General features: G+C 33.3%; 1 protein-coding gene across 2 annotated transcripts in view; it reads left to right on the plus strand.

Moving 5' to 3' along the window:
* The first annotated feature begins 639 nt into the window (after positions 1–639).
* LOC139486592 (uncharacterized) overlaps positions 640–13,097 on the plus strand; it is a 44,262-nt gene continuing 31,804 nt past the window's right edge. Inside the window, exons 1-2 of one of the 2 annotated variants that reach the window (XM_071271518.1) lie at positions 640–1,743; positions 12,048–12,119. In XM_071271518.1, coding sequence (XP_071127619.1) covers positions 1,135–1,743; positions 12,048–12,119 — 681 coding nt within the window. In that variant the 5' untranslated portion in view covers positions 640–1,134. The remainder of the gene's footprint in view (positions 1,744–12,047; positions 12,120–13,097) is intronic. The other variant, XM_071271517.1, reaches the window with a different exon arrangement.

Here is a 13,097-nt window from a genome sequence, read left to right on the forward strand (position 1 = left end):
ATTTCACAGATACATTCAATATTGAAATATCAATTATTAATACGTGTTTATTTGCTTTGTTGCTCTGCAAATTACACATTTTGCTTTGCTAAACAATGTTCCTATTCAAAGTTTACAAAAATGCATTATCTGACTGTTTTTTCATAACTTCTGACAATGTAGGTACACCTCCAGAGGCTGGCGCATCTCAAGAGTCGTTTCTAATTTTCAACGGATCATTTAAAATATTTAAAAGCATTGAGTGTATAACGCACACTCTTAAAGTACATCCATTTTATATCAATTAATATCTAAAAAATACCACATTTGCAATACTAATTCAACAACCACAACCTTAAATTATGATAGAGCGAAGCAGTCAATAGCTTTTTAGAAAGCTAAAACTTGTAGAGAATCTATCTTTACATTAGTCTACATTTTATATCCCACTTTTTACTAATATCTTTAAAATAGTTCGAATGTAATTTAACAACCCATCATATATTGTGTACTAAAGTCATTTAAATAAAGCCCACCTTGAGCATACTTTGCATGCGATTTTATTTGATTTTAAAACAGAACTTTATTTGAAGTTTGGATTTAGTAGTTTGTAAAGGACGTGTAATTTGTTTTAAAATACAACTTAATTTGGTGTTATTTACATAACAGTATATCGTATATCAGTCTGAACAACCCTGTTACTAACCAGTCCATGAATTATAAATAAAGAGAAAACTGACTGTTATAAATTACTTATTAATTCATTATCCAGGTAGAAAGGGGTAGAAACATTATCTACCTGGCTAAAAACCACGCTTTAAATCGGGGCAAATTAGCTATTGAACATATTTTAATCCGACTCGTCGTGAAGAGAGAATGTGTTTTAACCAATCGTTAATTCTTTTGTGTTTATCGGAATATTAAAAGGATTTAATTTTGTCAATTGTTACAGAGAGATATTTATTTAGAATTTCCACCTGTCAATAACTGGTGTGTCTTTTTGATTTTTGGGATTAATGATCTGTGTTTTTCTGTGTGTTGTCTTGGAGTGATGGAGTGACAATATATTTGTGTAAACGTGGATGAATATGTGATCATTGTGTCCCTTCAATATTCATTTAATTACAAGGATTTATTATCTTTATTTCAACGAAAATGCCATCTAAAAATGGAATAAATCGGTTGTACCATAGTAACGTGAATCTGCCGCGTTCTGTAACGCAATACGAAATCACGAAAAATCTCGGAAAATCTCTCGAACATCTACCGAAATTCAAAACAATAATTGATGAGAAGAAGAGGTCTCTTGCTCCTGAAGAAAAAGGAGAACGGCTGTCTCTATTATTACCACATATAGAGCCGGATTGTGATTTAGATTTAAGCGTAAACGTCAGGGATGCTAGCGCCAGTTACATTTCAACGCCAGAAAATAGGGAAAACCGCGCGCGTAGTTCAGATAAAAGCAATGATGAGGCTTTGGATTATCTTACAAATTATGACGATGATAATGATACTGCCAAATCAAAACTGCATAAATTAGGTATATATGAAATGGAGCACAATTGGATCCTACATGAAACGTTAGAGAAAAATTTAGAAGATTTTAAGAAAAAAGGAAAAAAGTTAGAAATTCCTGAACCCGATTATGAATCAAAAGCTCCAGTTACAGATAGATTGAAGGAAATAAGGTCCATGTTAAAACCTCGCGCAGAATTAGGGGATTTTATGAGCAAGATGGACCCTGTACAGAGAGAGAAAATCTGGGTAAGTCTAAATAAATATAATTCAAGCTGGGTGCGTATAAAGGAGAGAGAAAGAGAGAGAGAACAACATAAAAGTGATAAAGAAAGGTGGGGACGAGGCAGAGGGCACAAAGAAATTCTTAACCGACATAACTTTGAACTTTGTAATACTTGTCACTGGACGCCATTTTAAACTTCTGCACGGGTTTATTCGAAGTTGAGATGATTTTAACCTAGGAAATTTGACTGAAACATTGTAATCTGTAACTATAAAGAATATTTGTTTGTCCGTGACTTCTGTATATATCTGCTTTATAGTCATTACAATCATAGATGTAATACCAATGATGGGCATAGGCGGGTCCAGGGGGCGCTGGGGGACTGCCCCCCCCCTTTTTTCGTGGGAACAATTTGGTTGATAATATAGGGATTCACTGAAGCATGACTGGAGAGGACGCCTGTAGGTCAGTCAGCGCCCCCCCCCCCCTAATTATGAAAAGTTCTGGATCCGCCACTGATGGGTATTACATCTATGTTACAATGGAGCTCTTCGTCTGACCAATATTTATCTAATCGGCTTTTAAAGGTATTTATGGATAGAGCCATAGTGATTTTATCATGAAGTTCCCGGTTTTAGCAATTCTAACAGCTGAGAATGAGTGTTTTCAGATATTATATTTGAATCTTTGATGGATGACTTTGTTGCTATTTGTCCTGTTACAGGTTCTATGTAGTGAGTCGTCTGCCATTTCTGAAAATGAGCTTACTTCCTTATCAAAGTTTTGAAGGTTTCAATCAAATCCCCTCGTATTCTCCTTTCGAATGTGTTTTTAATTTAAAAGATGCTTAAACATTTTTTTGTAAAATTGTTTGTTTTAAGATTGTAACACAGTGATGACTGCTGAACCCATATTTTGACTATTTCATTTAATATGTCTGGTTTGTTCACGCATCGTTGTAAATATAACGGAATTTGGTGAGACTGTTTTTTAAAAGAGAGGTTTAGCGCTATAAAACCAGGTTTAATCCACCATTTTCTACATTTTAAAATGCTTGTACCGAGTCAGGAATATGGCAGTTCTTGTCCTATCGTTTTTTATGTGTTTTGTCATTTGATTTTGCCATGTGATAGGGACTTTCCGATATAATTTCCCTCGGAGTACAGTATGTTTGTGATTTTACCTTTTTCGATTTGCAGGTACAAAAAATGTATTATGTATCATGAATTAATATTCAATATCTCTCTTTGTATGTGAATCTTGTGAAAGCAACTGCAAACGATGCATGTTTGGTTAAATGTTTATATACGAACCTTAACACATAAACAGGGCAATTTAATGACGTCGTAGTGAGGTTCGCGCTATCAGACTATGAACACGATACATTACGAAATTTTACGAGTTATTAAATTTCAGCTTGACAATAGCTTTATCGTTTATTTATTCATTAATTTCTATCCCAATAGATAACCAGATGCATGTAGCATATTATATATATAGTTTACGCCACGATAATGGACAATATTTATCGTCCGTGAATCCCATAATGTTATTACAATTTGATTTTATTCATGCTTTTCGGTCGTTTGTTGTCAACATAATATTTCAAAACATTTTACGGGTTATTAATATAGATAACAAATTGCAAAAGACGTTCACATAACTATAATTTTATTAGGTACTTTAACTTCCTGTCTAATTTTCCTTTGAAATGTTGTTCGTGTTTTAATATGGTTTAAATTACCTTTATCAAATTAACTGATCAACAAAACATACATTTAAAAATTGAAAGTCATTCAATGAAAAGCAATATATTTGTTCTCACTATTTCATTATGTATAAACTAGGTATAAGTGCGAAATTTTCTCACTTTTATGTTATGTATGAAAGTATTAAAGCCAAAACAACATTATTTTTTGTTGGATGTACATTTCGTATTGATGAGCAAATATGAGATTGATTTGATCATGGTATTTATTGGTCATAAACAGCAGATATTGATATATATAAGTTGTAAAGTAAATTCCCAGTTCAAGGTTAGAATTCCTTCCGGTAGGATTAAAACCGGTGAAGTTTTATGATGTTCTGTTAGGGTCTTTCAATGTATTATTCCTCTCATTTCGTAAGCATGGTAAAAAGGGGTTGTTATTGTGGGGGTATTATCGTAGATGATTGATGCATACAGTTAAATAATTGTGTTATCTAGCAGTTGATGTACATGGGAGTTACTATATTGTTAGAGTTCAAATTAATATGATAAACCTTGGTTATTTGAAAGAGGGTTTCTAGAAGATGCAACTAACAAGAATGTGTCCTAAGCACACGGATGCACCATCCTCACTAACATTTTCTATGCTATGTTCAATTGACCTTGAAAATGTGGAAGAATTTCTTATTTGGCATTAAAATTAGAAAGATCATATCATAGAGAACATGTGTACTTAGTTTCAAGTAGATTGAACTTCAACTTCATAAAAAACTACCTCGACCAAAAACTTTAACCTTAAGCGGGACAGACGGACGGAATAACGAACGGTACAACGGACGAACGAACAGAAGGACGTATAGACCAGAAAACATAATGGCCATAAATGGGGCATAAAATAAAGACCATCAAAAACAGGAATTTCCATGTTTATTATTGCCAGAACAGATATGTATAGCATTGTACAGTATTTATCACTATACGAGACAAGCTCAAGAAAATGTTAATCCTTCAATGAGAGATAAATAAATACAAGCTAAGCAAGTCGATCATATGTCGTCACATTATATTACATTAGACAAAGTTTATTGACACTGGTTGATCGGTAGCGTGTGTCCATATTCTGTGTTTAGGTCACGATAAAAAGGGGGGCGTTGAAATTTTCCTTCTGTATAATTGTCGTCAGCCTCGTAAAAAGAACCTTGTTGTAATTTTGATTAACCCTGTCTGACCCTGAGTTTTCCACCTGTAGAAAAATTCATTCGAAAATTGAAAAGATTGTTTGATTAATCCATTTACATTGTACAATACATAATTCAATATTAATATTTAATCCAAGATTAATTTTAAATCAATACTCATTCAATTCATATAAAAAGAGTTTAATTAACAATTACTGTACACGACAAAGCCAAAGCTGTCAGTTTAGTATTGAATGTATTTTCGATTGCTACATGCAAAGAAAAGAAGGAGATTATTTTTTAATATACACAAGTTGTGAAATTATCATATTAGGTTATTGAGTTTAATAAATATATCTATAAAGAAATATGCTTTAATGGAAAATAGTAAACCAATAATTGTCCCATTACAGAATCGAAATAATACCCGTATTGTAAAAAGTGAATCATTATGTTACAGAATAGACTCAGAGGGTGGTATTGAAAATTTATATCAATTAAATACAATTGCAAAGGTTTCTAATGTGTTAGTATTGTTGAAATAACAGTAAATGGCAGTATATAGGAATTTAATGCAACTGTCATACAAGTGAGAGGTTTAGCTAGCTATAATACATGGTTTGATCGACCATTTTTTACATCTGAAAACGCCTGTACCAAGTCAGGAATATGACAGTTGATGTCAATTCGTTTGGTGTATTTAAGCTTTTGATTTTGCCATTTGATAGCAGACTTTCCGTTTTGAATTTTCCTCGGAGTTTGGTATTTTTGTCATTTTACTTTTTAATATTGTTGTATTACCAGTAAATGGCAAATGTAAGTTTCAACGCATTAGAGCAGAGTGAGGGATAAGATCAGAATCAAAATCAAAATATACCTTACATATTTAATCTTTAACGGACAATGTGTTCCCTAAAAGGATTATCTGTTACCTGTTAATTTATCTGTAAATTCCGCCTCAGTTAGGCACACCACCGAACGGTTTGTGTGTACCCTTACCCCCCCCCCCCTTTTTCATATTTTTCTGTATAGTGAACATTTTCTTCCCTTTATTTTGCGATGTTGCTTCACTATTTTCTATCTTGTAAACCCCAGCCAGACTCACGGGGAAACATCAAGATAACGAATTTAAGTACCTGTCTGTCAGAAGACAATGCAAGTTTCCAGCTTATCACAAAAGGCCTTAGCACATCGAGGTGGTCACATAAGATTAGAAAACTTTATTCTAGCAATATTTACGGACAATTATAAAGGCAACAAAAATCATGAAAAGTCTTGAGAAAGTAAATGGGCTAGTAGAGACGGATGCTAACAACGGGTTAACTCGAAGATACACCAAAAAAATACCATGGCAAAAATAAAAACGACGAAAAAACAAAGAGTTTATGATTCATTACATATATCTAAATACTAAGCAAGTTGAACCCAGCAAAAAACCAGAGCAAAGTTTTAACATTGCCTATTAAAAAGTGAATCATAAGTAGCCCATGTTCCCAGTAATTGACCAATTATTGGTATTCTAACCGAAAAATGATTTGGCCTGTTTATTTTGAAAATGTTGTATGTTTTTTTTATGTCAAAATAATTCCATAATCTTTAGGTCAAAAAGTTAATCATAACTAAAAATTAAATTGTACAACTTTTATATATAATTTTTTACTGCTTTTAAAAAATCACGTGACTGATGGCCTTCTGATCGCCATTGCTTAAAAATATTATTAAACATCTTGACAAACCTAATGGTTTTTCGAGTGATTTATTTTTGTGTTTAAGAGTTTAATTTATTCCGTAAATGTTTTATAGCCCTTATAATTATAGTATTTTACACTACCGTTGTTCAGATAAGAAGATATTTAAAGGTCTAATGTTGATTGTTATGTTTAAACTTCTGACTTTGAAGTTAAAGAATGGTATGATTTCTTCTTAAATCACATATTATTTTTATAACAGAGTATTGGAATTTTGAATTCCATTCTACATTATCCCTCTTGCCTCTCCGAATACCAAACCTATCCTTGACTACTATGTACTCTGTGCAATATTCTTGGAATCTAAACACTATCGACTTGAATGTATTTTAAAACTACGCTGTACACGCTTCAACTTGTATAGCTAACAGTGTTTTTTTTTATATAGGTAAAATTTGAATAGTTTAAAAGAGTTTAGTTTTCGCAATGCATTGACACTTTTGCTTTTTCATTTAAGAAGGGCCGTAGGGAGCGGTGTTTTTATATATTCTACATGTACATCAATTTAAAATCTAATCAATTTTATGAAAAGATTGTTTGATTGTTATTCGCTTCAATGGAAATTATTTCATGCCAGTACAGATCGGGTTCTTAAAATATAACAATACATGATAGAAAAACAAAGGATATGGAGTTTCCATCCACGACACAAAATCAGTTCATGTACAGTTGTGTCTGCTTCAGAAGAATTCGTACGTTTAATTGGCTGACAACAGTCACGAGGGTTTCAATGTTTTTACACTCCAATAAAATCACAAAAGAGAGGCATTCGATCTTTGCATAATCGTGTTTTTTTGTTGTTTTTTTTTTGTCTAGTGAAAAAATGTAATACCGGGCGTGCACTTTTTTACTCACATATTGGGTGTTGAGTGATGAGTTAAATATGCCATCACGTCGTATTCCTCCGTAGAGTACACCGTTTCCTACCATAAATATGGAATGCATAGAGACATCTAATATTATTTACTTTTCATTTATTTACAACACGTTGTCCTTTAAATTGAAAATGCTTATGTTTACTTTAACTTTAAGTATATATACTCATATAGTCATAACATAATTTAATATTCGATTCGATTTAAACTTATATTTAAAAATATATATGCAGTTCGTCGTAAAGTAAACAACGTTTTCTGTTGAATTTAAAATTTTTAAAACTTTAACAATTACATGTACGAATAATTTTAGTTTATGCGTTCACTTGTCTGTGAAAATGAGCAAATTCTTGTGTTTTTTTTATCACAGTGTTTTGCAGAATGTTGCTTGTGTTTTGCAGTTGATCGTGCTGGTTTTTACAATGTTTAACACTAACCTTGCGAGTTTGTCTTTTTCTTATGAGATTGGGTGCCCCTTTGGGATGATCTTCCATCTCACATTTTGTGGACTATTAGATTGGGTGCCCCTTTGGGATGATCTTCCATCTCACTTTTTGTGAACTATTAGATTGGGTGCCCCTTTGGGATGATCTTCCATCTCACTTTTTGTGGACTATGAGATTGGGTGCCCCTTTGGGATGATCTTCCATCTCACTTTTTGTGGACTATTAGATTGGGTGCCCCTTTGGGATGATCTTCCATCTCACTTTTTGTGGACTATTAGATTGGGTGCCCCTTTGGGATGATCTTCCATCTCACATTTTGTGAACTATTAGATTGGGTGCCCTTTGGGATGATCTTCCATCTCACATTTTGTGGACTATTAGATTGGGTGACCCTTTGTGATGATCTTCCATCTCACTTTTTGTGGACTATTAGATTGGGTGCCCCTTTGGGATGATCTTCCATCTCACTTTTTGTGGACTATTAGATTGGGTGCCCCTTTGGGATGATCTTCCATCTCACTTTTTGTGGACTATTAGATTGGGTGCCCCTTTGGGATGATCTTCCATCTCACTTTTTGTGGACTATGAGATTGGGTGCCCTTTTGTGATGATCTTCCATCTCACTTTTTGTGGACTATTAGATTGGGTGCCCCTTTGTGATGATCTTCCATCTCACTTTTTGTGGACTATGAGATTGGGTGCCCCTTTGGGATGATCTTCCATCTCACATTTTGTGAACTATTAGATTGGGTGCCCCTTTGTGATGATCTTCCATCTCACTTTTTGTGGACTATTAGATTGGGTGACCCTTTGTGATGATCTTCCATCTCACATTTTGTGAACTATTAGATTGGGTGCCCCTTTGTGATGATCTTCCATCTCACTTTTTGTGGACTATTAGATTGGGTGACCCTTTGTGATGATCTTCCATCTCACATTTTGTGAACTATTAGATTGGGTGCCCCTTTGGGATGATCTTCCATCTCACATTTTGTGGACTATTAGATTGGGTGACCCTTTGTGATGATCTTCCATCTCACATTTTGTGGACTATGAGATTGGGTGCCCCTTTGGGATGATCTTCCATCTCACTTTTTGTGAACTATTAGATTGGGTGCCCCTTTGGGATGATCTTCCATCTCACTTTTTGTGGACTATTAGATTGGGTGCCCCTTTGGGATGATCTTCCATCTCACTTTTTGTGGACTATTAGATTGGGTGCCCCTTTGTGATGATCTTCCATCTCACTTTTTGTGGACTATGAGATTGGGTGCCCCTTTGTGATGATCTTCCATCTCACTTTTTGTGGACTATGAGATTGGGTGCCCCTTTGGGATGATCTTCCATCTCACTTTTTGTGGACTATTAGATTGAGTGACCCTTTGTGATGATCTTCCATCTCACTTTTTGTGGACTATGAGATTGAGTGACCCTTTGTGATGATCTTCCATCTCACTTTTTGTGGACTATTAGATTGAGTGACCCTTTGTGATGATCTTCCATCTCACTTTTTGTGGACTATTAGATTGGGTGCCCCTTTGGGATGATCTTCCATCTCACTTTTTGTGGACTATTAGATTGAGTGACCCTTTGTGATGATCTTCCATCTCACTTTTTGTGGACTATGAGATTGAGTGACCCTTTGTGATGATCTTCCATCTCACTTTTTGTGGACTATTAGATTGAGTGACCCTTTGTGATGATCTTCCATCTCACTTTTTGTGGACTATTAGATTGGGTGCCCCTTTGGGATGATCTTCCATCTCACTTTTTGTGGACTATTAGATTGAGTGACCCTTTGTGATGATCTTCCATCTCACTTTTTGTGGACTATTAGATTGGGTGCCCCTTTGGGATGATCTTCCATCTCACATTTTGTGGACTATTAGATTGGGTGCCCCTTTGGGATGATCTTCCATCTCACATTTTGTGGACTATTAGATTGGGTGCCCCTTTGGGATGATCTTCCATCCACTTTTTGTGGACTACTATATATTGTCATGGGGAATCTAAAAAAAGTGTTCTTTCCGGTACATGTGACCTCCACCCGTTTTTTTATTATTATGTGTGGTTTTTGTTTTTCAGTGAGGTGTTATGTGTTGGGTTTTTTTTCTCTCTTTTTGTTGTATCCGTCAGTGTCAAAGAAATGTCCGTCTTTTTCCAGCTATCTCTCTCATGTTCACCCATTAATTATACGAGCGAAAGTTTTATTTTAATTTGGATCACATATATAGCATTTCGATCATAAGTTCTTGAAGAGATTTTTATCGAATATAAATAACATAGGTATAACATAAACCAGAAAGTACTAGAAAACCAAACGATATGGGGTATACATCTCAGCACTTGCATTGCATATTTGTTTTATATAAAAAAAAAAAAAAAGAAGATGTGGTATGATTGCCAATGAGACAACTGTCCACAAGAGACCAAAATGACACAGACATTAACAACTATAGGTCACCTTACGGCCTTCAACAATGAGCAAAGCCCATACTACTTAGTCAGCTATAAAAGGCCCCGATATGACAATGTAAAACAATTATGTTCATTGTTTTGTACATGAATCGGGACATTTGTTTTCTCGTTTGAATTATTTTGCGTTTCGGGGCCATTTATAACTGACTAGGCTGTATGTGTTTTGCTCATTATTAAAGGCTGTATGTGTTTTGCTCATTATTAAAGGCTTATGTGTTTTGCTCATTATTAAAGGTTGTATGTGTTTTGCTCATTATTAAAGGTTGTATGTGTTTTGCTCATTATTAAAGGCCGTATGCTGACCTTAGTCTGTTGAATTGTTTGCATACCACGTTTATAAAATACTCTACACAAATATAATTAGAAATATTAAATAATATTTATTTAAAATGACATGTGACATGTTTAATTTTGGAAGATTTAATGAGAAACTGAAAAAATATTAACGTCTTTATTAAATTTCAAATACATTAAAATCAATATTACTAAGACTGAATATAATTTATATCAAATAGCGTCTAACTTATATTTTAATTTCGAAAAGGTTTAATTCACAAAATAAAAATCGTTTATCGATTCGACCCCGGTCTTGACACTTTATAACTATCTGTATGTATGTGTATGAAAATCTTATCTAAATACACTCATTTCAAAAATATCCTCTACAATTATAATGTATTTACTTGTTTTATTGCCAAGTTTAAAACTTTAATCTATATGTACATACAGTTGGTTGGCTATTAGACTTAAAGACGGACTTAACGATTTTAAGTGTAAATTTCAGAACTCAAAGTTTCAACTGTAGTGTGTAAAAAACTAAACAAACGTTGAATCATTGAAACAGATACATATGCGTATGGTCATGATTTTTGAGTTTAACATCAAGTTCCTATGACCTCGCTTCTCTAACCAGTTAATGCGAGATCTTGTGTTAATCATATTGAAACTTTAAATATAGTTCTATAACTCCCCCTGCATTTTTATTGGTATGAACTTTTCTTTTAATTATGTGACCATCAATTAGATTTATGACCAAAAAGGAACATTTTACACATTTTATCAAGTTTTCCATTGAATGACATCACTAAACGCATCCGTAGTTGAAACATTGATTTACCATTGATAAAATTAAGGGTTTGATTATGGAAGTGCTTCTTTTACAAATTGTGGAATCCTTGATACTTCTTAATACTTACAAAAATATGGGAAAATTACGAATTTGGACTTATTTTCAAGCTTTTATAATCTCTAGTTTATACTTTAATAACTTATTACGAGATAAATGTATGATATTGTTATAACATACAAAAAAATACACATTGGAAATAAATTCATGGCACTTACCCTATCTCTTTATAAAGGAATATTAGTACTAATTTCTTTATAATGGTCCGACCGAATCAATGTTTTATTGATTATTATGTATCTGCTTTTATTTTCACAAGTCGTCAAAGGGACTAGTTTTAAGAAAGATGGCGCGTATTTCCCCGTATGCGTCAAAAGAATTAGAAAATTAGAAAAACAAATAGTAAACGTGTATCAACCTAGCAGTACAATCGATCAACTATCCTCGATCTTTCCCGTTATTTTCTGTGCTTCCTTCAATTCTCATATAAAAAACACAACATATTGCATTTTAACACAGATACTTGATAATAATTATGTTCCTTTCAATATCACAGTTGGAATTATAACTGTGCATGTAATGGACTTAAGTGATGTGTAAAATTACATCATGGGGCATGCAATTTATGTTATTCAATTTTTAACCATATTGAAATTTAACATAACAGTTTTAGGTTTTAACTCTTATTTTTGATGTCTTGTTCTTGTTCGACATCATTAATCATCATTGTTATTCATTTATTTATCATTTCAAAATATATTTTTTTAGAGAATTGCTCATATGGACCCGGAGACGTTGAAACAGTTTAAATCACAAGAACCACGGGAAACTAAAGCCAAGGTAACACATTACAATTAAATCTCCAAGGTAACACATTACAATTAAATCTCCAAGGTAACATATTACAATTAAATCTCCGAGGTCACACATTACAATTCAATCTCCAAGGTAGCACATTACAATTAAATCTCCAAGGTGACACATTACAATAAAATATCCAAGGTAGCACATTACAATTAAATCTTGAAGGTTAAAGATTACAATAAAATATCCAAGGTAACACATTACAATTAAATCTTCAAGGTAACACATTACAATTAAATCTATTTTATTTGAAAGATTTAAATTCATGCATTTTCATTTTTCAATTCTTTTTTAATTTTTTATGGAACTACTTGTTTTCTCTGCAGGACTCCAATCACATCTAAATAGCACGTGACACTGTAAGAGACAAACAGATTAAACTGTGCCTGACACCAAACAAAGTTAAAGTCTTAGAGTGACAGACAAATAAATTTAAGACCAGATTAAACTATGTTTCTCAGATTGACACCAATCAAAGCTAAATAGTTCGTCAAACAGAGAAAGACAAACGAATTATAGACCAGATTAAACTGTGTTTTCCCTTCTTAACACTAATTAAAGCTAAACAGCATGCAATACAGTGACAGCAGATAAACTTAAACCAATATTAACCTGTGTTTCCCTGTCTGACACCAATTAAAGCTAAATAGCATATCATACTGTATAACAGTAAGATTAGAGGAACATAAAACCAGATTAAACTGTGTTTTCCCTGCTTGACACCAATCAAAACTAAATAGCACGCCATACAGTTAAATCAGATAAATTTAAAACCAGATTAAACTGTGGTTTTCCTGCTTGACACCAATCAAAGCTAAATAGCACGCCATACAGTTAAATCAGATAAATTTAAAACCAGATTAAACTGTGTTTTCCCTGCTTGACACCAATCAAAACTAAATAGCACGCCATACAGTTAAATCAGATAAACTTAAAACCAGATTAATCTGTATT

Source organism: Mytilus edulis, chromosome 8 (genome assembly GCF_963676685.1).
Source record: "Mytilus edulis chromosome 8, xbMytEdul2.2, whole genome shotgun sequence".
NCBI classification, from domain to species: Eukaryota; Metazoa; Mollusca; class Bivalvia; order Mytilida; family Mytilidae; genus Mytilus; species Mytilus edulis.